General features: G+C 42.4%; 1 protein-coding gene across 2 annotated transcripts in view; it reads right to left on the reverse strand.

Moving 5' to 3' along the window:
- The window catches only part of IGHMBP2 (immunoglobulin mu DNA binding protein 2), a 110,420-nt gene that overhangs the window by 54,011 nt on the left and 29,601 nt on the right, over nt 1-26,808 (reverse strand). For both annotated transcript variants that reach the window (XM_061609917.1, XM_061609916.1), the window contains exons 7-8: nt 14,738-14,885; nt 11,563-11,737 (exon numbers count right to left, since the gene is read on the reverse strand). In XM_061609917.1, coding sequence (XP_061465901.1) covers nt 11,563-11,737; nt 14,738-14,885 — 323 coding nt within the window. The remainder of the gene's footprint in view (nt 1-11,562; nt 11,738-14,737; nt 14,886-26,808) is intronic.

The raw sequence follows: 26,808 nt of genomic DNA on the forward strand, positions 1-26,808 counted from the left end.
AGTGAATTAAAATGGACGAGAATGGGACATTTTCAATCAGGCAACTACAAAATATTTTATGCAGGAAATGAGAAACTAAGAAGAAATGGGGTTGCTTTATTAAACGGGAAACCTATTAACATAACCATCATCCAAGTCTACGCTCCAACGGCAAACATAGAAGAAGGAGAGATTTTACACAGAAGTACAGGAGGAAATTGATCACACATCAAAACAAGACGTGCTGATAATCATGGGGGACTGGAATGCAAAAGTAGGGAACAGAGAAGAACTAGGAATAGTGGGAAAATGGGGCTTAGGAGACAGTAATGAAGCAGGAGAAAGACTTACTGAATTCTGTGAAGCCAATAATTTGTTTCTTGCGAACACATTTTTCGAGCAACTGAAAAGACGACTGTACATGTGGACATCACCAAATGGTCAATACAGGAATCAAATTGATTATATAATGGGTAACAGAAGATGAAGAAGTTCCATACTTTCTGCAAAAACAAGACCAGGAGCAGACTGCGGTACAGATCATGAACTGGTTGTATCAAAAATCAGAGTAAAGCCAAAGAAGAACAACAAAAAAATCATCATGCCAAAATACAATTTAAATAACATCCCAGAAGAATATAAAGATCAAATAAGGAACAGGTTTGAGGCTTTAAACTTAGTTGACAGAGAACCAGAAGAACTGTGGAGTGAAGTCAGAGACATGATCAGGGAAGAATGCAAAAAGACAATACCTCTAGTTAAAAAGAGAGAAAGACTTCAATGGATGACTGAAGAAACTCTTAACATGGTTAAACAGAGAAGAAAAGCAAAAGCAAAAGGAGATAGAAACACGGTGAGAACCCTAAATGCAACAATACAGCGACTAGTACATAGGGACAAAGAGAACTATTACAATAGTTATTGTATAGAAATAGAAGAGGACAACAAAAAGGGAAGAAATAGAGCCCTATTCCAAAATCTTAGAGAAATTAAAGGGAAATTTAAACCAAGAGTAGGGATGTTGAATAATCAACAGGGGAACACACTGACTGATTGAGATGAAATAAAAGGAAGATGGAAGCAATACACTGAAGAACTCTATAAAAGAGATGCCAGGATGACAGATTCATTCATGAAGGAACCGTATGATGAAGAACCACAAATTTTACAATGTGAGGTAAAAGCTGCTCTTAAAATACTTGGAAGAAACAAATCACCAGGAACAGATGGCATACCAATAGAGTTGCTAAAACTGAATCTGTCCAAATTTTGACTAAAATTTGTAAAGAAATATGGAAAACTAAACAATGGCCCACAGACTGGAAGCGTTCAGTATATATCCCAATTCCAAAGAAAGGGGATCCCAGGGAATGCAGTAATTATCGAACTATTGCCTTAATATCCCATGCAAGTAAAGTAATGCTCAAGATTATACAACAAAGACTCTTACCATATATGGAGCAAGGAATGCCAGACATCCAAGCTGGATTTAGAAAGGGTAGAGGCACCAGAGATCATATCGCAAACACTAAAGTCAGGATCATTCAGCATGGGATTCCCAATCTCTATGTATGGATGTGAAAGTTGAGTCTCAGGTAAATAGGTGCAAGATTGCAACCTGCCTCTTCTGTTGGTAAAATGTGCCTAGCAGATTTTATTTCCTTTTATTTATTATTTGATTAATATCCCGCCCTTCCTCCCAGCAGGAGCCCAGTTCCACTCTCGTTCCTTGCTTTCTCCTTCCCCTCTCCCTCACTTCACATCTTTCTTCCAATTTCTCTGCTCTTTTGTCCTGAGGATGCTTGACTTTTTTTCTTGGGGCAGTAGCTGGTGGCTATCAGGTGAAATTCCCAGCCCAGCCCCACAGCTGTCTACATTCACAGCTGCCAAAGATGCCAGCCTTTTCCCATCATTGGCCAGCAGAGAAACCTGCCCCACCCCTGCTGACCAATTGGAAGTGCTGTCTGGGCTTGAGTTCTGGGCGGGGGGGGGGAGGTTGGCGGTGGCTTGGGGATGTATCTTTCCTGAGCCAGCATGTGTCTCAGCTGGAGGCTTCAAGTTCTCAGAGTCAGCAGCTGGTACATACTGGGACAAGATCAACTGGGAAGACCTGGGGCAGGAATTGCAGTGGCCTTAGGTAAGGAGAGGTACAGTGAGTAAGAGGACGAACAAGCCACCTGAGGGTGATGCGACACTGACAGTTGGTGGCTGCGCTGCATGCCAGCCCCTTCTCCATCCAGAGGAATTGGGGGTGTGCTGTGAAGCAGTCCTTGTGCCTACAGATGTTGCTATTGAATACCACATTGGTTTTAATTAAGATCTCCCTCATTCATGATTGGATTGTGGTTGAGGAGGCTGACCTGTTTTTCATCACTGAGACCTGAATGGGCGAGCAGGCTGGAGCTGTTCTTCCCCAGCTATGCCCATCTGAGTACTTGATGCAGCATCAAAGCTGGCTTGAGGGTTGGGAGGGATTTGCTGTAGTCAATAGGAATTAAATCTCTCTCTTCAGTCTTTCTGTTCACTTGAGTGGGGACATAGAGTGTTTGTGCCTTGCATTTGGCACTCGGGACAAATTAGAGATTCTGATGGTCTTGAGAAGCCTGGTGGGCTGCATTCTCTCGCTGCCCCCACATTATAAGGTAAACATGCCAATGGTCCACCACCGCTTTCATTAAATGCTATGCGACCTAGGGAATTTGCCTATAATTCTGGAACAGGGCTCTAATTTCACATACAAAATGAGGAAAGAAAAGCCAGAATCGAGACGCTCAATACAAGACATTAGTTCTAGGCATAACTATCTGCAAGTCATCCTGTCTGAAGAGCAATTGGGCTACAGATCTAAGGTATTGCTGATGCCTTGAACAATTAATACAGAGAGGTCCTTGGGCATCATTGACTGGTAACGCCACTTTAGAGATGTAAATCTGGAAATAGTATTGATTAGAGCCATGTTCTCTCAAGCTCTGTTTTGCTTGAATCTATTAAATCAAAAGGAAGCACATCAGGCCCCTGTCTCCAAATACTGCTTTCAACTATAATCACACAGTTTGGGTCAGACTCAGATGTTAGTCTGTAAGACTGCAGAATCCATAAAAGGCACATTATTTTACTGTCATGTTGTTTACAAGGAACTCTGACACAGCTCAAGAATTAAGATGTCCGTTTTTAACCTCTAATGCAGAATATTGTACTTTGAACAGCATAAACGTGTGCATACAGAGAGAGAGAGAGATGCATGAAGATGCCCAGTAGCTCTTCCTCTTTTTAAATGCCATTGTCAATATTTCAGAACACAGGCATTTCTGCAGTAACTCATCAGCAAAACAGCTCATTTGATGGAGTGCAGTAAAAACCTCAAGACACACATCTGAAAACAGCTAGAGGACCTTGTGAGAAAGACAGGAACATTAAAGCTCTAAGCTAAAATGATTTTTGTGAAAAACATGTACCATGCAGCGGGGGAAATCCTATTCTGTCCCCATAATAAATTATGAAAACCCGGCACACATCTGAGTAATCTATACAATTTATTGCAATTGCTATCTTTGGACTTGGTTAGTTAAGGGCAAAAAAGGAATAATGTGGAACAGGCAGGGAGAAGTGGTAGCGTCAAGGGGAGTGTAGTGAATGGGAGCCGTGAGGAGAGAATAAAAGATGTATGAGCCAAGGAAGCCCCGCTCCCCCGACTACTGGAAACCTTGCATTGACTCCCTTTTATTTCTGAGATTTCAGCCACCTGGCACACAAGTTTTCAAACCCTTCTTCCCTAAACAAGAGAGCTAGGAACTTGCTTAGTTGTCCACCGTATTCTTAAAGTGAGACACTGGCTTACAATAAAATGTGTACCTAATATTTAAATTAATATGGAATTGTTAATCTATTGTACCTTTTTGTCAGTTTTCATCACCTAAGGGTCTAGAACCTGTTTATTTGAAGGGTCATGGAGCCGGCAGTTCTGTGGGAGCTTACAGATACTAGAGGAATTCAGTCTATGAATTCCTATTAAAAATGTCCTAAACAGTTCTTCTCGGATCAGCATACAAGTCAGAACCATTTGTTTGTGACAATTACCGACTGGTCGCAAGTACCCCTTCTTAGGGAAGGCGATTGAGAGGGTTGTGGTGCAGCAATTGCAAGTATTCTTGGAGGAAACAGATTATCTTGACCTATACCAGTTTGGGTTCAAGCCTGGTTATGGGACTGAATCGGCCTTGGTCGCCCTAATGGATGACCTTTATCGGGAGGACAGGGGGAGTGTGACCCTGTTTCTCTTACTTTATCTCTCAGCGGCTTTTAACACCATTGACCACTGTATCCTTCTGGGCCAACTTGGTGAGATGGGTATTGGAGGCACTGTTTTACAGTGGTTCCAATCCTATCTCCAAGGTTGTTTTCAGAGAACAGCATTGGGCGATTGTCTTTTGGCCCCCTGGCGGTTCTGCTGTGCTGCAGTACCTTCTTGTCCCCATGCTGTTTAATATCCATATGAAGCCCTTGGGAGTGTCCAGTTCAGAGTGGGATTCACGAGGCTGAGATGCAGGTGCAACCAAATCTTGTTTTATTAAAGTAATGGATACATCAAAAGCGGTACGCTTCATAGAAATCTCTAAGCTAGCTCACTAGAAGTCCCTAACTGCACTCTAGACATGCTCTGCAGCGCGTGTAGAAAGCTGACTCAGCAATGCAACCCAGAGAGCTGCAGTCTTAAGTAGGGAAAGTTTTAGATCGTAATCTCTGACTCCTTTGCAAGTCCTGCCTCTGTCCTTTCCACTTCTCACGGCATCGAGAGTGGGGTGACAGGGTGTGTGCTTCCAATGAACATAAGAACATAAGAACATAAGAAGAGCCTGCTGGATCAGGCCAGTGGCCCATCTAGTCCAGCATCCTGTTCTCACAGTGGCCAACCAGGTGCCTGGGGGAAGCCTGCAAGCAGGACCCGAGTGCAAGAACACTCTCCCCTCCTGAGGCTTCCGGCAACTGGTTTTCAGAAGCATGCTGCCTCTGACTAGGGTGGCACAGCACAGCCATCACGGCTAGTAGCCATTGATAGCCCTGTCCTCCATGAATTTGTCTAATCTTCTTTTAAAGCCATCCAAGCTGGTGGCCATTACTGCATCTTGTGGGAGCAAATTCCATAGTTTAACTATGCGCTGAGTAAAGAAGTACTTCCTTTTGTCTGTCCTGAATCTTCCAACATTCAGCTTCTTTGAATGTCCACGAGTTCTAGTATTATGAGAGAGGGAGAAGAACTTTTCTCTATCCACTTTCTCAATGCCATGCATAATTTTATACACTTCTATCATGTCTCCTCTGACCCGCCTTTTCTCTAAACTAAAAAGCCCCAAATGCTGCAACCTCGTCCAAAAGCACCATCTCCTTAGCAACCGGCTCGAGGTCAGGGGGCGGTGATGCGCTCGGGGCATCTCTAGAACCGCTTAGTAAAGGGGGAGTCAATGCCCCCTCTGTGACATCTTCCAACGGCTCCTCCAACCTGTCTGGGGGAGGCACTCTCTCAGCTTCCGAGACTGCGCCATCTGTGGGAATTAGCCCGGAGTCAAACTCACTTCCCCTCCCAAGGTCTTGCTCAGACTCAACAATTCCTTGGTCTTCCGCACCCTCTGACAGCTGGGAAACCTGGAACTCATGTGTCCCCCCTCCCTGGCCCTCATGGCGCAGCGGAGGCTCAACAGGGAGCAGTCATCAGGAGATTTGGGGCAAGGTGTCAGCACTACGCTGACGATACCTAGCTCTATTTCTCTATAATATCTGAATCGGAAGATGCTGCACAAGCCCTGGACTGCTGCATGGACGGTGGTGGACTGGATGAGGGCCAATAAACCAAGTCTGAATCCTAGCAAGGAGGCGGTGCTGTGGGTTGGTGGTTCCCAACTTCGGATAACTGGTCAGTTGCCTGCTTTGGATGGGGTTGTACTCCCTCTGAAAGAGCAGGTCCATAGTCTGCGGGTGCTCCTGGATTCATTTTTGTCGCTAGAAGCCCAGGTGACCTCAGTGGCTAGGAGTGCCTTTTACTAGCTTCAACTGGTAAGACAGCTGTGGCTGTTTCTGTACCGGGATAGCCTAATCACTGTTGTCCACACACTGGCAACCTCCAGGCTGGATTACTGTAATGCGCTCTATGTGGGGCTGCCCTTGAGGTTAGTCCGGAAGCTGCAGCTGGTGCAAAATGCGACGGCGAGACTGCTCACTGGGGCAGGGTATTGCCAACATGTCACCCCGCTGCTGAAAGAATTGCACTGGCTGCCCATTTGCTACCGGGCCAAGTTCAAGGTTCTAGTTTTGGTGTACACAGCCCTATACAGCTCGGGACCATGATACCTGAAAGACCGTCTTACCCCTTATCAGAGCTTGGAAAAGTTCCTTTTTTGAATTACAACTCCCATCAGCCCAATCCAGTGGCCATGCTGGCTGGGGCTGATGGGAGTTGTAGTTCAAAAAAGGAACTTTTCCAAGCTCTGCTCCTTATATACCCAGTCGATCACTGCATTCTGCAGGTGAGGGCCTCCTGGAGATACTATCCTATCAGGAGGTCCGTTCTGCACAATATAGGAAACAGACCTTTAGTGTGGTGGCACCTACCCTGTGGAATTCCCTCCCCTTAAATATTAGACAGGCACCATCTCCGTTATCTTTTCGGTGCCTATTGAAGACCCCCCTCTTTCAACAAGCCTTTTAAGTTGAGACCTTATCCCAGTCTGCTTCTGTGTTGGAACTGCTTTTTAATATGCTTTTAAACCTTTAAAAAAATTATTTTTAACCTCCTTTTTTTAAAAAAAGATGTTTTGAAAGCTTTTTAAAAAAAGTTTTTTAAAGTTTTGTTTTAATGGGTTTTAAAGTCTGTTTTTATGATGTTTTAAGTGTTTTTAGTGCTTCTGTTTGCCACCTTGGGCTCCGGCTGGGAGGAAGGGAGGGATATAAATCAAATAATAACTAACTAACTAAAAAAATAAATAAACCTATCCAACAGCTTGAGACCTTGTGTAGTGCAAGAGCTAATAGACTAACGTGGAAATCAGGAAATCATAGGAACATAGGGAACTGTCTTATACCGAGTCAGACCATCTAACCCAGCCTTGTCTGCATTGATGGACAGCGGCTGTCCAGTGTTTCCGACAGAGGTCTCTCTCAGCTCTACCTGGAGATGCAGAGGACTGAACCTGGAACCTTTTGCATGCAAAACATGTGCTGCACCACTGAGCCATGGCCCCTTGCAAGTCCCCAGTTCCAATCTCACCTCTGCCATGAACTCACTAGGTAGCCTTAAGCAAGCCAGTCACTCTCTCAGCATCAGCATTCCCACCTGCAGTATATTACTATGGAGCCTCATTACCGGATTGCATGAACGCTTGAAAGTGCTGTACAAATGCTAACCATTATTATACACTTCTCCAAATGTTGTAACACAGTTCTCAGTAGTCTGAATGTATCAAAATAGCGGCCAGCCAACCAGAAACTCACAATCAGGACAGAGAAGACAGTAGCCATTCTCTGCTGCTGCCTTCTCTCCCCCCCGCTGTCGCAACTTGAGAGGTTCATTAAACTAAGTTATTGACCAACCTATCTCCTACTTACCCAATTAATTTATCCAACTCCCTTTTAAAGCCATTTGAGGACATGGCCACTCCCCATCTGCCGCAGTGAACTCCATTAAGTTAATTATGCATTATGTGAAAAAGTACTTTTGTCTAGATGTTAGTCAACAAGCTCATTTTTAGAAAATGTAAACATGTTCTAGGGTCCTGGTCATTTTCTCAGCTAAAAATTCCCTATCAATTGTAGGCTTGGTAAACGTAAAAATAATTTTGAGCAAACCCAGTGGGAATGTCTGGAGGACTATAACCCACCTCTGCATGCATGTGGACACATGCACACACACACATATCTGGGCAGCAATTGCAAACTAGACTTTTAAAATGTTGGTTGCTGCAGCTGCACACCCTGGAATTAACTGTTGGGGTCTGTAATACGATTTTGAAGTCCACAATAATTTAGCTTAATACATGATTGACATGTACTGCTTTTTCACAATTGCTGCCACAGGGACTCCTGATCTTTTAACTTCTGTCTAAATATTTTAAATAAATAGGTTCTGCTCCTACAGCTTTATGGTAAAAAGAAAGAAAGGGTAAGAATGAGAAGATGACAGAAAGAAGATCATCACTGCAGAGGCCCACATTCTGGGGAGCCATTTTCCTTAGAATGGAGACAGGCCATCCTTTATGGCCAGAGGCCTATGGTACAATTGTCACAGCCATTACATGGGTGCCATGTCCCATTTCCTGGGCACTTTGTACAGTTACAGAGTCAGAGATGTCCTCTACAGATTCAAGGTAGCAAAATTTTGCCTTGGGGATCTTACAGATAAACAGATGGCCCAGTCCAAGGAAGAGAACCTTGCAGGCCACTGAGAGGAAGGAGAACTGAGGCCAGACTCTGAGGAGAGGGATTTGGCTCCTCACTCAAGGAACTAGAATTGAATGCTCCATCTCACAGCAAATGTCCAAGGGTCTTGTCCCCTGTAAGTTCTCAGCAAAGAAGACAGACTGCGTACCTGGAGGCTACGCAGCGAAGACACAGTGCGTGGCACCCTGCTAGTGCTCTAAAATGTTCATGAGCATTCAGCTAAAGGGCATGGCTTGGGCCCCTGGCATGCCTGCCTGGCTTTTAGGTGCTCAGCTGAACATACCAGACCACTGCTGTTTTCTTGCTCTCCCAGATCCTGCAAAACTTGATCTCTCCCTGACATCTCTTGTTGCTACTACAGAGTTACTTTGCCACGCCTCTTTCAAGTAGCGAACATAGCAGAGGAGGGTTTCAAGGAAGAAAGAGCCACAGTAGCTGTTAGGTTGCCTTCATCCTGTCTTCAAAGGGTTCAGGGTTGGACAGGGGGAAACTGCAATGGGAAGAAGCTTACTTCCTCAAGAAGATGGCTTGCATTTCTCCCACTATCAGCACTGGCTTCCCTCAGTTTGCGGTAGGTTTTTGTTTCAGTCCATACTACTGTTTCTTTGGGACTGTTTACATAATGTGTGGCTACAACCAATCAAAAAGGCCCCAACAATCTCTGGATGCTAAAGCCCTCATCCCTCCATTCCACCTCTGAGCCTTTTCCGACTGCTTCCACTCTGGAGTTATTCCTAGTTATTATATTGGCACTGCAGTGACATCACAACAGAAGTGATGGAGTGGGGGAAAGAAAGGCTAAGAGGCAGCTCAAAGTTTTGCCCTGGGAGGAACTATCCTTACAGACGTATGTCTCCAGTGTTAGTTTCCAGAGAACAAGGTCTTTTAGTCCAAAAGGCAGGAGCTTTCACCCGTCAGAGAAGGGTTTTGCTCCATAGTATTGTTTTGGTTGGAGAGGCCCGAGATGGCTGCTCACTACCATCAACACAAAACAATGCTTTCAAACTAGCACCACGGCAAAGGTGTTCTATACGTGGCAGGATATTATGCCTGTACCTGAAAGGTTTTATTATATTACAAATATGAGAGAGATCAATAAAATTCATATGTGTAAAAAAACCTGACTAAAGATTTACGTAGTAAGAGCAGCATACACAACGATGCAAGATTTATAGGCTTCTTGCATGCTAATTTTCTATTGGGAGTAGAAACTAAAAAGCAGAGCAGAAATACTTTGCTGTTGGTAACACCTCTGAGGGAACAGGCCCATAAATAAGATGTAATTTCCACACACACCAACACAGCATTAATTCCTAATAGAAAAACTCAAGCAAACCACACAAACACTCCTATATGAAAACTCACAGAACCCAAATTTGATAGCCAATATATGTATAGCATCTCCATAAATGTGTAATGATAGAACAATATTGACAGATCTCTTTTACAGCACATGGAAACTGGAAGTTCCGCTTCATGGTGATGGTGCTAGCTTATCTGGAACCATGGCCAGTTCACTCTTCCCCAAAACAGGTTCCAGGCACCACGACCCCTTTCCTAGGGTAGAAACACATTCTCTGTATTGCCGCTTCCAGTGCACCTCCACATGACTTTAGTCAAACCGTGCCCCTTTTTACTCTAAAACCTGGTGGGAGCAGCTTGAGGGCATTTTTTTAAAAAAAAATCACTTCAAAGAGATTTCACAACTGATCAGCAGATCAACCCATTGCTCCAGGTGGGGCTAATGGAAACACTTTGTTCTGGGTGACTAGTGAGTTTACAGCCCGTGTGTGTGTGTGTGTGTGTGTGTGTGCATGCGTGCCTCTCTCTCTCTCTCTCTCTCTCTCTCTCTCTCTCTCTAGAGGAAGGCAATAATGAATACTGCTTACCACGAAAACCCTATTCATAGGGTCGCCATAATTCAGGATCAACTTGGAGGCAGTCCATTACCATTTTTTTTCCTTATCTTAACTCCAATCTAGTACCCTCTAGATATTTGGGACTATTTATGTTTTGGACTAACCCCATCAAGCCTCAGCTACCAAAACCTATTTTGGAGACTCATGTAATGCCAAACCATGGACTAATCCTTTAAATTTGTTCTTTAAATGAATTACTTCCACTTTTGCAGAAACCATAATTTGCTGTTACATCTGAACTTACAGTATGCACAGATTCCCCAAACCAGGATTGCAAATGATAGTTTTAAGTAAACCATTAAGGCAGAGCAAAAAACAGATGGAATGCCAGTGACAGTTCACAGATTTCTGAAGAGCAGCCAAGACAGCAGTGGGGGAGTTCACAATAACATTATCACAATTTAAGGTTAGGATGAAGAAACTCTAAACTGTGGTTAAAGGAAAATGGAAACAAAAGCTTCTGAACTCCTCCTCACAGGTGCACTAGAGAAAAGTGTGTGCGTGTTTGTGTGTGCACAAGAATCTAAGGCTCACTGTTGCTCATTCCCATCACACTAAACTATAGTTTAGCATGATGTCTGAATACAGTCAGTGGCTTTCATACAAGACAGGCAACTCTGAATGATAGTGGGTGCAGACTGGGTTCGAAAGACCATGCAGGAGACACTCAGCAGGTGGCTGTAAAAAGGATTATTTTCTTACACTGCTCTTGGTCATTCTTCTATACCCAACATTTCCAAAGTGTGTGGAGGAGCAAATAAATTAATCCAACAGTTAAAGGCTTCAGTGAGTTCAAAGCACTCTTTCTCACCAGGCGATCTCCTCTGAGATGGAGGAATTCTGGTACATCTCTTATTGGGTATGATCAGATTGGACTGCAGAATAAGACGCCCACAGAGGAGGCTGCCAGATGCTTCCTTCCTTCCAATCAGGGCAAATAATTCTTATCCTTCCAGGTGTAAGAGCAAAGTGTGTCTGTCATAACTGAAAGAAAAAGTCTACCTCTTGGATCAGAGTCCACTTTTCTAACCACTCCTGTTAAAATATATTTTCCCTGCTGATATATTGGTACTAACTTCCTTAAATAAGGACAGGGTGAGTTTGCCCTAACTATGAACAGCCCTACAAAATAGACAATAGCATTCAAATTGAAATACTTCCCATTCACCTCTGTGTGAACCTTTTCCAAATACTCATTCAAATAATTAATGGCCCAATTCTGGGAAATGTTCCTTACTTGTGAGAAATGATTGTGGGAGGCAACTGCTTGTGATCTCCAGCCAGGATACATTTTCTGGCCTTCAGCAGAGGTATCCAGCAGCTTGCTTCAAGTGCTTGGGCACATTCATCAATCACTACCAGATCAAAGTGGTTCTCAGGAAGTAGCTTCAGCGGGCCATCAGAAGAGGCTCCTAATTAAGAAAAGGTTAGAACACTGTGCTTTTACACTGTGGCAAAAAGTGGGGAAAAGGCTTGCTGGTTTTGATGGGTTGGATACCCGTCTTTTCAGCTTCACATTACTCTTCATATTATGCAGTCATCAGTAGTATGCTGTGACAGGCCATAGATGTTCCATTTTTCTTCCTATGCCAAGACACCTCCTAATGAACAACCATAAGAGCACCTGGCCATTTCTATGGGAAAATTCATCCATCTCTGAAGGTGAGGTGGGGGACAATGTACATGTGCGAACCAGGGGAAGTTTTGGAAACACTCTGCAGTTTTTAAAAGAAACAAGCTGAAAATGTTGACAAAAATTGAGACAACTCTTGCTCTTGGAGCAAGAGCCACCAAGTGGTCACATCTGTAATATTCTCTCTTTCAAACTAGCATTCTTTTTTCAAATTTACCAATTCAAACCCATCCTAAAATGCTAGTATTATGAGGCCTAATTCACACAAAGAGGAATGAGAAGACAGAGCTTTCCTAGATTATCCCACTTTGGATTTCAGAAAGGACAATCACATGACTAAACACTCCTGCATTTAAAACAAATTCTTCCTAGCACATCTTGATGTCAGGGAGGAAGATACCAGCTTAGTCTCCTTTTTGATGTGTTAGGTTTTAATACACAGTACCCCTACGCACACACACAAACACACAGAGTGCCTGTAGGGGAGAATTTTACCACTTGGTTTGACTACTTGCAATCTGAAATGGTATAGTCTAGAAACAATTGTATCATCTTATCTACTGTTTGCATGAACTACTTCAGACACAGGCTTTTAACAGAAAATATTTTGTTCCTCTACTGCACTCAACTAATCATCCGCTCATTTTTTGATCATTAGATGCATATGACACTCGGCCCAGTTTGAAAGCACGGAGGACATGTTATCTTTAAATACTACTATTGCTTTATATATTAACTTGAAATGGTTATATGTCATGCTATTTTGATTTGAGTTTTGATGCTGTGCTAAATTCCAGATAGAATAGCTCTTGATCTAGACTAGAATTTATGCAAGTACATTTATGCAGGTAAGATACATGTGACTCCATTCTAGCCACTCTGGAGGATCCTAATGTACTGAAGTCAGTTAACTAAAAGTCAGTTCCGTCCCTTAGGGTTGAAGCAATTAAGCTCTCCTTCTGCTGAGCCTGGCAATAAGATGACAGAAGTAGGACTAGTTTGTTCCAACCAGCTCTACAGAATAGGGAAGGTCACAATGATTTCTACCTCCAATTATATCAACCGGGTAATTGCTTCAATTGGAAAATGTTTTTTGGGGGAAAAGGTCCTCTACAGAGGAAACACTGCTTAGAATTCAAAGTAATAGAACATTGATCCCACCTGATTTCCATTAAAAGTTTTTGAAGCATCTTACAAAAAAGAAAAGTAATCACAATCTGTACATCTGTGCTAACAGAAGTATAGAAAGTAAATACAACATGCCTAATATCACAAAGATATACAACCAGAAAATACAGATTAGTGTTCTTTCCATCTCTCTTCAATTGCCTGAGAGCAAAGAAAACCAAAACCAGCAGCATACTCAAACACCAACTTGTATTTTGCTCCCACAGAGTACAATGGCTCGAAATTTGCTTTCAGTCCCAAACAATAATGTTAATGAATATAAGCAAGAGGATTGTTTAAAAACCTGGATTGCAGGTTCTGGTACAAGATATGCATAAAGTTAAGAAATTATTTTGCATTACGTATGTGCCCACAACAAGAAGGCAGAATTTTTTTTACTGAATCAGTATTGAGGAAGAGAACTATTCCTGAATTATTTCAGTGGTCAAACACAGCAATCAGATCCACACTATAGATGTCATCAGAACCACATCATTTGGGGACAAATCACTCTTACTGGTCTGGGTTTTGGAAGTACATATTGAAGTTTACTACCTAGGACTTTAACTGAGATCTTTGCATCTACATTGATCACAAAAGTAGAGCTGTAGGTTCTGCATCTCAAGAAGTCTTTGCTGCTTCTAAAAAGGACAATGATGGTGGCTTTTTTCCAGCATAGTTGGTAGCAAATGAGCTAAGTCCTTATTTTCCTTAAACACCTTACTAAGGATGGGGACTAGCAGGGCAGAATCCTGCTTATATACCAGCGGCAGAGTAGTCATCAGGCCCTGACACCTTCCCTTCAGAAATATATTACATTTGAAAAGGAGCTGCTGTGAATCAACAAGGTCTTGGCTGTGAATTCAACAGTACTGTGAATTGAATAGTAGTTACTGTGTCTTGAACTGTAGTTCAATGTTTTGAACTGACAGCATTCTGCTTGTCTAGAACCCACAGCTGCAAGAAATTTAAAGTGCTATTACAGTCTTCCAACCAGAAGGTAAACATTATTTTCATTAACAAATTGATTTTAATATGGTAATTGTGTTATGCTCATAAATAATCTTTGTACATGTTTGTAACATTTTAATATGCACTCTTTCGCACGAAGTTAAGCTTCCCTGGTTAATATACCTTGGGGATCACCAACAGCAGCAGTTTGGTTGATCCCTGATCCAAGAAGCTACGTTAAGTACATACTAAAAACACAAGTAATTTACTGCTTTCTCAGGTCCAAGAGCTTGATTAGTTGTATAAATAATGCATAAATTCCCTCCTCTCATTAGTTGGCATAACGTAAGGAATGCTTTGTAAAATGTGAATGGCAGGAGTTGTGTACTCTGCCCAGATGCACACAATATTGATTAGTTACATAAACCATCCAATACTGAAGCAGAAAAAAAGGGCAAACCATCTAGCAATATGCAATTTTGTATATCGCACATCCCAATACACATATTGGGCTGAGAATCAATTCAGAGATGGATTGGGCAATCTTCGGAGTTCATGAAGAAACACAATAACGCAGTGGTACAGCAGCCTAAATCTGTAGCTGTCAATAATCTGATTTAACCTTCCTTAAAGGCAAAACCCCCAGAAACATTCCTCTAACCTGTGTTTGTTGCAAGAATAACATTAGCATGTGTCAGGATTTCAGTCATAGCAGTTTCCTCTCGCTCCTTCAGCTCTTTTCTCAGTGTTCTAATCTCATTTAGAAAATTGCTCCTTTCTCCTTTGTCTTCGGCCTTTCTCGTTTTCACCTGCAGAAAGCAGAAGGAGGAAGGCCGGGGGGGGGGGGGGGACAGAAAAGATACTGTCGTAAAACAGCACCGCACATCATGGTACACAATGTTTAGCAGCCAAGGTTAAATGCAGCAGAATCTCTCCCATAAAAATGCAACATACTGCAATACAACATTGAGCTGCTCTCTTTAGGTGCTCAGTTCTTCTGCCTTGCCAGACAAAGCTTTCATCAACATGAGAAAGGGAAATACAGTTAGCTCTTATTTACTTGGGGTGTGAATTTAATACAGATTATTTAAAGGACCTACTCTTGATGAATATAGGAATCAAATTGGTTATATAACTGGTAACAGAAGATGGAGAAGTTCCATACTTTCTGCAAAAACAAGACCAGGAGCAAACTGCTGTACAGAGCATGAACTGGTTGTATCAAAAATCAGCATAAAGCTAAAGAACAATAAAGCAATCATAATGCCAAAATACAATTTAAATAACATCCCAGAAGAATATAAAGATCAAATAAGGAACAGGTTTGAGGCTTTAAACTTAGTTGACAGAGAACCAGAAGAACTGTGGAGTGAAGTCAGAGACATGATCAGGGAAGAATGCAAAAAGACAATACCTCTAGTTAAAAAGAGAGAAAGACTTCAATGGATGACTGAAGAAACTCTTAAAATGGTTAAAGAGAGAAGAAAAGCAAAAGCAAAAGGAGATAGAAACATGGTCAGAACTCTAAATGCAACAATACAGCGACTAGTACATAGGGACAAAGAGAACTATTACAATAGTTATTGTATAGAAATAGAAGAGGACAACAAAAAGGGAAGAACAAGAGCCCTATTCCAAAAGATTAGAGAGATTAAAGGGAAATTTAACCCAAGAGTAGGGATGTTGAATAATCAACAGGGGAACACATTGTCTGACTGAGATGAAATAAAAGGAAGATGGAAGCAATATACTGAAGAACTCTATAAAAGAGATGCAAGGATGACAGATTCATTCACGGAGAAACTGTATGATGAAGAACCAGAAATTTTACAATGTGAGGTGAAAGCTGCTCTTAAAATACTTGGAAGAAACAAATCACCAGGAACAGATGGCATACTACATGCTACTGAGACTGAATCTGTCCAAATGTTGACAAACATTTGTCAACAAATATGGAAAACTAAACAATGGCCCACAGACTGGAAGCGTTCAATATATATCCCAATTCAAAAGAAAGGGGATCCCAGGGAATGCAATAATTATCGAACTATTGCCTTAATATCCCATGCAAGTAAAGTAATGCTCAAGATTCTACAACAAAGGCTCTTACCATATATGGAGCAAGAAATGCAAGACATCCAAGCTGGATTTAGAAAAGGTAGAGGCACCAGAGATCATATCACAAACATACATTGGATAATGGAACGGAGCAAGGAATTTCAGAAGGAAATCACCCTGTGCTTTATAGATTACAGCAAAGCCATTGAATGTATAGATCATGAAAAACGATGGAATGCTTTAAAAGAAATGGGGATGCCACAGCATCTGATTGTCCTGATGCACAACCTGTACTCTGGACAAGAGGCTACTGTAAGGACAGAATATGGAGAAACCGACTGGTTCCCAATCGGAAAGGGTGTGAGACAGGGGTGTATTTTATCACCCTATTTGTTTAATCTGTATGCAGAACATAGCATATGGAAAGTGGGATTGGACCAAGATGGTGTGAAAATTGGAGGGAGAAACATCAATAATTTAAGATATGCAGACGATACCATATTACTAGCAGAAACCAGTACTGTAATATTTGAAACGAATGCTAATTAAAGTTAAAGAGGAAAGCACAAAAGCAGGACTATAGCTGAATGTCAAGAAGACTAAAGTAATGACAACAGAAGATTTATGTAACTTTAAAATTGACAACGAGGACATTGAACTTGTCAAGGATTATCAATAACCTGGCACAGTCATTAACCAAAATGGAGACAATAGTCAAGAAATCAGAAGAAGGCTAGGACTGGGGAGGACATTTATCAGAGAACTAGAAAAGGTCCTCAGATGCAAAGATGTATCACTGAACACTAAAGTCAGGATCATTCCGACCATGGTATTCCCGATCTCTATGTATGAATGTGAAAGTTGGTCAGTGAAAAAAGTGGGTAAGAGAAAAATCAACTCATTTCAAATGTGGTGTTGGAGGAGAGCCTTGCGCATACTACGGACAGCAAAAAAGACAAATAATTGGGTGTCAGAACCAATTAAACCAGAACTGTCACTAGAAGCTAAAATGATGAAACTGAGGTTATCATACTTTGGACACATCATGAGAAGACATGATTCACTAGAAAAGACAATAATGCTGGGAAAAACAGAAGGGAATAGAAAAAGAGGAAGACCAAACAAGAGATGGATTGATTCCATGAAGGAAGCTACAGACCTGAACTTACAAGATCTGAACAGGGTGGTTCATGACAGATGCTATCGGAGGTCACCTATTCATAGGGTCGCCATAAGTTGTAATCGACTTGAAGGCACATAACAACAACAAAATGATTTAGCTCAGGTGCCTGAAAGTACATATTTTGTCACAAGTGTAAATTGGCAGCAAAGTAATATGGAGGCAAGATTTCCCCTAATCTCAGCTTAGTTTGGTATGCCTTCACCTCAGGGCAACTCTACGTAGTTTGTCTAGACATTGCATGCGTTATGTGCGTTCAAGTCGCTTATGACTTATGGTAAAAGGTATTCAGAGGTGGTTTACCATTGCCTTCCTCTGAGTGCATCTTAGTCTGGTGTCTCAACTCTGGCCATTCTGCCTTGGGTGACTCTGCTAGGAGCCCAGCCTCTGGGTCTCAGTTTCTTCGACACTCTCAAACCCCCTCACCACATTAAGGTGTGCATCCTAGAGGGGGTGTCTAGACTGCACTGTGTTAATTGGATGAAAACCTCAGTTCAAACTGGGTGTTGGCAGACTGGCTATGAGCCTATAAATGGCATCAGTTTGGTTCACTTTGCAAATAGGCTGCTTGAGACCCAATAGAAAAAGTAGATGAAAGAGTTAAGCTTGTCATCCCAACTGAGAGGATGCAACTTATAATAGATATGGAAATTAAGGAAGGAAACCTGGCCTGATCCAATCAATTCTGCAGTCCTTTGAGGCTTTTGAGAAAGCCATAAAAACTGGACTCCTAGAGCCATGTTCTGAGGCTCTGGGTCCTGGTTGCCCAATTCCACTATGAAATCACCTGCTGAATCACTGGTTTTGGGTTCTGGTGGCCCACTTCCACTCCGCAGAATATCACTCTAGCTAATATCGCTGTACCTGAAATTACCTGCTGAATAACTTTACCAGCCAGAAGCCAGGGGTCTGACTCCCTCGCTTTTCCTTCATGATCTCTGGACCCAACTGTTGAAACAGAAGTCCCTGTTTGCTGAAGATGCCTCACAAGCCCTTTTCAGGGCTCCACTTCTTTTCCTGCTTTCCCCTGGACCTTTGCCAGCCAAAGCAGAGATCCAAGAAGCCATTTCAGGGCCTGCCTGCTGCATTTGCTGTTTCTCTGCCTGACCCAGAAGTTTCACAGTGCTCCAGTTCTACTTCCAGATTGCCTACCAGAACTGGGAAAGGTATATCTTGTTCTCTATCCTGTCTTCTGGAGGTCCTTTTCCTACAGATTTTAGCCTCCACATCTGCTCCCTCTGCCTATCTTTGACTGTGTGTGACTGTGTTATAGAAGCCATACTTGGGTCCTCCCTGCCCAGCTGCACATGACTGAGGCCTAGTTTGCAAAGTGAGCCCAGAAAGAGAGAAAAGGCAGGCTAGTGTGCCTTCCTCAGTGGTGCTAAACTCATCCCCCCCATCTCCTCTTATCCCTCATGTGTTTGCTCCTTCGTGTTTGTATGTCGAGTGTGTATGTGAATTTAGTTATGATGAGGTTTATTTAGCTAATTCCCTCTTACATATTGTTACTAAGCTATCCCCACTGATGTCAATAGATACTTACTGATACTGAGCTACTCCCCATTGATGTGTTAAATGTGTATATTTTGAGTGTGTGTATGCTCAACAAATATCGCCATTTTTAAGACTTGTGTGAGTGTAAATTATGGGGAATATCTGCCAAGATGCACTATTGCCAATGTCTAAAGATCATGATTCACAAGACGCCTTAAACATGTGAGTGTGAAACATTTGTCTACAGAGGAGTCTTGCTAACAAGGGACACACTTCTAAACCAAAAGCAGGAATCGAGTATATGTGCTGAAGATAGGCAACCTACCTAAAACCCTGTTAATATAGATTACCACAAGGTTATCCTGACAATATTTGTTCGGGAGATGAGGAATATAATTTTCAGGGTAGGTAGGCACAAACAACTAATTTTCAGAGGGGCATGGGAGACTTTATCATTTATAATAGAATGCAGAAATGGCTTTCCACTTCCTATCTTTTAACCAAAAAAGCTTTGTCTTAACTACAATCACTGGGCTGGCGGCATTCTAATGTCTCACTGAAATGGCCCAGTTAGAATGATGTCATGGTGTGGTGCCATTGACAGAGGCATTTTTTTGGGGGGGGGGAATGACTACCCACCCAGTGGGTAATTGGGGAATCATCTTTCTTCCTCCCAGGAATGCCTCTGCTAACGATGCTGTTATGATGTGATGCAGTGTTAGTTAAAGGAAAGAACCTGGCAAAGCCTCTGTCGACTACCCTAATAGATGGAAAATTAATTGATTTTGCCCTTCCCTCCCAGGAAATTTGCTACTTCCCCATTTTTGTGGGGGCCATGTTGCCCTATGAAAATTGTGGGGGTGTTTAGCAAAGCACTAGTGCAACTCGCCTTCCATGCATGGAAGTTAGCCAATAAAGCCAGTAAAGTTAGCCAATAAAGCCTACATTCACCACCAAGCCATCTGTCAGAATTTTCTAGGGACACGATGTGAACTAATAATCTACTCCATTGCATACTGCAGGAATACACAACATGTGCTCTGCAGATGAATTATTCTTGGTCAAGGGATTGCTGTCAAAATTGTCTAAATCTCATCATTTATTAAAAACAATGTTTTTTCCCTGAAAAAGATAAGGAAACAAAATTTAGAAAAACCAGTGTAAACAAGTATATGTAAAAAACACATTTTTATTGTATTAAACTGCAAAAAAGTTTTATGGCCTTACAGCACAATCAGATACATACCAACTCAGAAGTTTCATTCAGTTCAACGGGACTTGCTCCCAGATAAGCATGCATAGGATTGCAGTCTTAATACCAATAATTGTTCTTTAAAAGCTACAAAACGAGTTGGTCTCTTTTATTAGATTAATAGCTATTAAGCAGGAGTATGAAAGCTACTGAAGAAATACCAGGTCCCCCATCCTCTAATGGTTTTACCTCAAGTTCTCAAATAATCTTGAGATACCATAATAAATTTGTTAGCCTTTAAAGCACACAAGACTCTTTTTGTATTTCCCATAATGCTGATACCCTTCTGGGCCAGTGCAATGTAGCAACCTGAGTGTTGGGGCTGGATAGGGAAGGCCCAGGTTCACATTCCTGCCCTGCTGTGAATCACTGGGTAGCATTAAGTGAGACTTCCAGCCTATCCTATTGTCATGTGTCTCATTTGTTGCTTCCTGCAAAATGCTCCATCAAGTATATCTAAAAACTGGCATAGGCAGACTTAAAGTTTGCAATATCTACTTTGGAGAGAGAAAAAACACCCCTAGAACCCAAAAGCCCACCAAAGGGACCAGGATGCAAAATGGTGTCTGGGAGTGGAGCCAGATGCAAAATGGTGGTTCCATGTCTAGAGCTAATTACCTATCACCTTAAACAGGTGTCTTGCATAAATGAGATGACTCTATATCTCAGTTACCATTGATCAGAGCTTTAACAGCCTAGAAATAGAGAAGCCTTTTTGCTGCTACTGGGAATCTTCATAAATACTTGCCCATAACTCATCTAGCAATCTGCCAGTAGACCCCAATCTACCTTCTGCTTAAAAGCAAATGTGTAAGCATATGTAAGCCGCCTTGGGTTTCAATCATGAAAAGCAAGGTGGGGTAGAAATGTAATAAATAAATAAATAAATAAATAAAGATGGTCTCTTACCACCTCTTTGTGTACTCCTGGCTGAGTGGTCAGTGTATATGGCAGAGATGGATAAGCCACAGCCCATGTCCAGCTTCCCAAAGGTTTTTTGTGGTTCCTAAAAACGTGTATTTTTTTTTAAAGAAGTTTAACTGCTCCTATGGATTCCCTGCTATGATGTCAAGGTGCCAAAAGATTTTTATGCCCCCCCTCAAGTAAAAAAGATTTTACTGACTGCTCTCATGTATCACCTGCTGTAATTCTGTGAAACCAAAAGGTTTTATGACCCTCCAGAATATGTCCTACTTTTTTTTTTGTAACATCCACTTCAGCCACGGCTATTTTGACATGCAACCCCAGGAGGGTTGACCATGAATCAATGCAGCCCCTAGCCCAAAAAAGTTAGCCACCTCTGGTATATGGCATATCTGTGTGTGCCAAGCTATAAATTACTTTGCATGCATTAAAAGAAGCCATTTCTATTTGGCCTTCATGCTTCCTATCCATTGCTTTTAAACCTTTACAAACAATTTTGAAAATGCTTTCACTTGTCTTAAGGAACTGAACTGAAAGCGAATGTCAGAAATCAACAAATCCCATATAATACAAAGTCTTGCATGCTCCTATACCAAGGAGATGACCCAATTTTTAAAAATCGTATTTCCTATTCTGGACTTTTTATTTTCTGGGAACACAAGAAGAACAGACTAAAATGTACTAAAATAAACAAGAAATGAAGTGACTGTAATGTACAAAACCTTAAAGTTGCTGGACCCTCCCGTGATTCCTAGATGTGGAAACACCAAAGAGACAGGCAGGCAAATTATCTCCACTGCAATTTGCTTTGAGAGGGCACTAATCTCTGAAAATAATTACTCTTCTGGACTCTCCCAAATAGGGAACAACTTCTGAGCTGTTTCATCTCTCTGGTAATTAAAGCTTATTATAAAGAGAAATCTGAAAATGCTGAAAGAGGCAAACTCCTGAAGTGAGTAGGAGGGAGAGGATAACCTTTAGCTCCCAGTTGATATTATTACTACATGTCAAAACTGCAGCAAAGTCTTGCAGTATATCTTCACCCCCTAACAGGAATGCTCCTGTTCAGAGTGCCAGTCAGCTACCTATGGCTTCCTCCAGGATACCATTAGATGTTAGGGGCTCAAGCAAGCCAGTTCACTCTACCCCTTTAGTTTTCTCTACCAATTGACACATTATATGACTCCTGGTGTTCACTGAACATGTAATTTTGGTGGTGGTGTGCGTGGTTTTTTTAATGTATTTCTCCAAATCTTGAGATCACCTCCATCCAAGTATGCCAATACCTTTCCATTTTTCTCTCAGTGGCCTCATTCCTGTCTGCATGAAGGTACTGACTTCATTATTAGAGGTGCTGATTATTTTATCCTACCCTTCCTATAAAGGATCTTGAAGTGGTGTACATGGTTGCCTCTGCCCCCCCAATTATATATATTCACAACATTCCTGTGAAGTAGGTTAGGCTGACAGTGATGGCCCAGGGTTCCCCAGTGACCTTCATGGATGCTCAGGTCTTCCCACTCCTAGTCCACCACTCCAGTTACTCTGCCATGCTGGCTCTCAGGGCAGAGAGTGTGGAGCATTACATAAATAAATTGCAGTTTACAATGGGGGTGCCAGTTGTCCTCTAGTTCAAGTAGTCTACCACTGCAATGTAAGGAAAGGCTATAGCAGAACACCACTGCTCCACAGAGCACAATAGATAACCCTTATTTATGAACACGCCTATTCCATAACACTCCACAAAACACTGCTAGTTCAGCTTGCCTTTTATTTTTCGGAGCTTTGATGAGGCAAACCTAATTCAAAAATAGGCAGCTCTCCTACAGAGCAGGGGAGCAAAAGGCAGGGAGCATTTATGCACCTGGGCGAGGACAGTTAAAGCCTGCTTTGTGTGACAGCAACCTTTCTTTAAAAAAAACCCACCCCCACACCTTGGTAAATAAATTTGTGGTAAGTAGACCCCAAAATCTCTTGATGCCACTGGGTCTTGGACAACAGAACGTGGCTAGTAGGCTGCCTTTGGCTTGGGGGGACAAAGTTGTACAGATGTTCCTTGGCTTATTTCTTGATGTGTAAAGGAAACAAAAGGAGAGAAAAAACTTCACAGGTTAGACTCTGCTTAGTTAGCTTTCACATTGGCATATAATCCACTCTGTCTTTCCATTCAGTGCTCATCTCCTGCTCCAACTTCATCCCTCTGCAACCTCAACATCACCCAGGAAATCCTCCCACCAAATCAAACTCCTTTATAGATTTCCACGTCTGGTTTTTAAACTGAGCTCAAATATCCAAATGTCAGCTCTTATACAGCCACAACGGCACCATCTACACACAAAAGGGGCAGGTAGCCACAGGCTTGGGGGAATCCCAAGACTTCCAGAAGAGCTCATTTTAAATATATGTATATATATATGCCCAGGGAAGAGGGGCATCCCAACAGCCTAATGAGGACTGAGCATGCTGGTCAACTGTTGGGAGGACTGGGGGGCGAAGGGGCAGAAAGCAAAGACAGAAGGAATGGAATGAAGTGGCTGGAAATGCGGACAGCAGCACTCCATGCCGTGACATTTTGTTGCAGATCCCACTTGTTCAAAAGAAAACCCACTAAAATGGGAAACAATAAATAAATAGCCTTGCATGAAAAGCCAAAGGAAGCAGCTGCCACAGTGAGGACTGCAGATGAATTTTTATAGATCCACAAGCTACTTACTATTTGTACTCCCCATAAATTAACAACATGGCATCCTGTTACGTTCCCTTGAAGAGACAATCCAGTGAATTTGCAAATAATGGAGCAAGATGTCCCAGGAATGCCAGGAAATTACTGGCTAAACTCAACATTTTTCTAAAGAGACATTCAGGTAGGGATCAGCAACTGGTGGCCTAGGGCTCTCTACTTCTCTGCCCCGCAATAAGGTTGTATATAATTTGACCCTGCGGTGCCTAGGTAGAGGCTAGATGGATCTGTGGTTGTGGGCCTTGCTGGAAGCACATTTGAGCAGGTGGAGGTCTGTCACCCTCCATCCTCATACTCTAAGGGGTCCTCCAGCAAGGTTAGCTACTAATCAAGGATTAGGGGAAAACAGATCTAAAAGATATTACTGAGAAGGCTTATTTATTTTCAAATGAGAGCCAAAATAACCAACTTCTATTTCCAATGCTGCTATAATACAGTCCTGGGCAAGTCACTACCTCCGAGTCACAGCTTGTCATCCATAAAATGGAGAACAGCCACCTAACCCATGTGTATATGATGTGACAACATGCACAACAAAGGCTATAAGGCACTGTGTAAATAAGAAGCCCTGCAAATGATAAACAGTAGTTAAAAATGCTTTTGGAGATGCTAAAGAAGCTAGGGGTTTAAGGAGCACACAAGATGAATAAAGGTTATTACTACAGCATATCCCAGAGACTAAAGAGGCTTAACAGTGAACAAGACAGGCCTAGCCTGGCATGTGCTAAGTCCCAAAACATATTTCAGGTATGCCTCTGCGTGACAACAGCCAACTTTCCAGCACAGGACAAGTAATGCAATTACAAAGCCATTCTGTACAACATCATTGAGAAAGAAACAATAATTTGTATTAAAATATATTATCCCAATTAAATTTGTGCCACTTCTTAAATTAAGTTTAAAGCAGGAAATTAAATAAAGAGGATGACGGAGAACTCTAAAACTATGAAGCATAACCAGGATAGGGAATGTGTAACAAATTCAGTTACAAGGTCTTAATGAATTTTCTTCTATTAGTTTTAAGTGGTAATGTTATGGATACATTGCATTCTCTACTCAGCAGATCAGGAAAAAAGGAAGGTAATAGGTAGAATTCATTAAGGACTACCCCATAGAGCCCCTATGTGTTTCAATGGGAGTTTTATGACAGCAGACCTGTTTATTTCATTCAGCCAATGACTCAACCTTGACACAGAAGCAAAGGCCAGAGCTAAAAGGACCCTGGTGCTACATGAGGCTCCAGTAAGGAAGAGTGTATGCTTTCTGATCTCCTCTTAGTTTTTAGCTGTTCCACTGAGTCCAGCAATCATATATTCTACCAGTTGCAAGCTTGACATGAAGAACTTGGGTAGGTCTGAAGATTTAGGGCTACTTCACAGATTTTATTAAGTACAATCATGGTGGCAAACCCAGGCTTGTTTTTGTGCTGCATGTGAAACAGCCCTTGTTCAGTTCAATCAAACCAACAATTGGCACCAAGACAATTGCACAGGCAGCTCTTGGACTGTGGCTCCTGAGCTGTTCAGGGAAGCGAAGGAGAGCAAAATTAAGAAGGAAGAGTTCATTGCGTAAACATTGACTTATATTTCCTTCCAAACAGATGGATCAAGGAAGCTCAGGAGAAGCAAATCAGAGGCAGCAGCAGGCCAGCTATTGAAGGAGTGTAGCCAACTATTTTGTCTCTTGATCCTTACCCCTCACGGCTTATTCCAGCTAGCTGGAAGCAATGCCAGAGTGGCTCTGATCACCTTGAAAGATGTGCTGGTGCTCCCCATTTTTAAGAGGCCCTCCATGGACCTTGGGGACAACTACTGTCCAATTGCCATAATATCCCATTCCATGGCAAGGTATCTGAGAAGGTTATGGCTGTACAACTTCAGGCATACTTGGATGAAGCAGATTATATGGGCTTATTTCAATCCATCTTCAAGCATGGTTTAAGTAGTGAGACAGATTTGGTCACACGTTGAGGACTTGCTTCAGGAGAGGGGTGGGAGTAGTGTATCCTGTTGATTCTCCTTTATATCATAGCGGTTTTTAATACCATCAACCATGGTATCCTCCTGGAGTAGCTCTGCAAGTTGGAGGTTAGAGCCACAGTGCAATAATGGTTCCACTCCTACCTACAGGGCAGTATCCAGAAAGTAATACTGATCAGTCCCTTGATAGTTTTGCTATGGAGCTCCTCAGGGTTCTACACCTCATCTTCTGAATCAGATGTACAGGCGGGCCCCACTTATACGGCAGGTTCCATTCTGGACCCCCGCCGTAAAGCGGAAATCGCCGTAAAGCGGAACCCCATTGATTATAATGGGGCACGTCACGCAAAAATGACGCGAAAACGCCACAAAATCGCAAAAATTGGCTTTAAAAAGGGGGATTAAAGCCGCCGCATTAGCGGAACGCCGGTAAGCAGGGCCCTACTGTAGCTGTATTGGGGCTGAACTGATGCCTGGGTGGAGTAATGAGCTGGATGAGGGCCAAGAAACTCAAGATGAATCCTGACAAGACTGAGGCACTATTGGTGGGCAGTTCTCATGTCTGGCCTGTTCTGGTTGGAATTATACTCCCAATGAAGGAGCATGTAGGTAGTCTGAAGGTGCTCCTGGATTCATTGTTGTCACTGGAAGCCCAGGTGGCAAGGAATGCCTATTTTCAGCTACGTATGATTTGCCAGCTACAGCCATTCCTGGATCAAGATAGTTTGGCCAGTTCTGCATCTCTAGTACTGTTGATTACTGTAATATGCTCTATGTGGGGCTATCCTTAAAGACAATCCAGAATCCACAGCTAGTGCAGAATGCTACTACTAAATTGTTGGCCAGCACTTTGGTGCAATGCTGTACAACATACCTTCTGCAGGATCTGCACTGGCTGCCTATATAATACTGGGTCCAATTTAGGGTGTTACATTTGAACACCTGAACAACTTGGGATGCAAGCATTTGATTGAGTGCCTCTCCGTGTACCTGCCAGTCTGTGCTCTGAGATCAGTGGCCGGGGCCCTTCTGATTAAGCCTTCTCAGGTTACGCCTCAGCTGTGGAACTTTCCCTTGGCATTATGGAGGGCCACATCACTGATGG

The sequence above is a fragment of the Rhineura floridana genome, chromosome 2, assembly GCF_030035675.1.
Source record: "Rhineura floridana isolate rRhiFlo1 chromosome 2, rRhiFlo1.hap2, whole genome shotgun sequence".
NCBI lineage: Eukaryota > Metazoa > Chordata > Lepidosauria > Squamata > Rhineuridae > Rhineura > Rhineura floridana.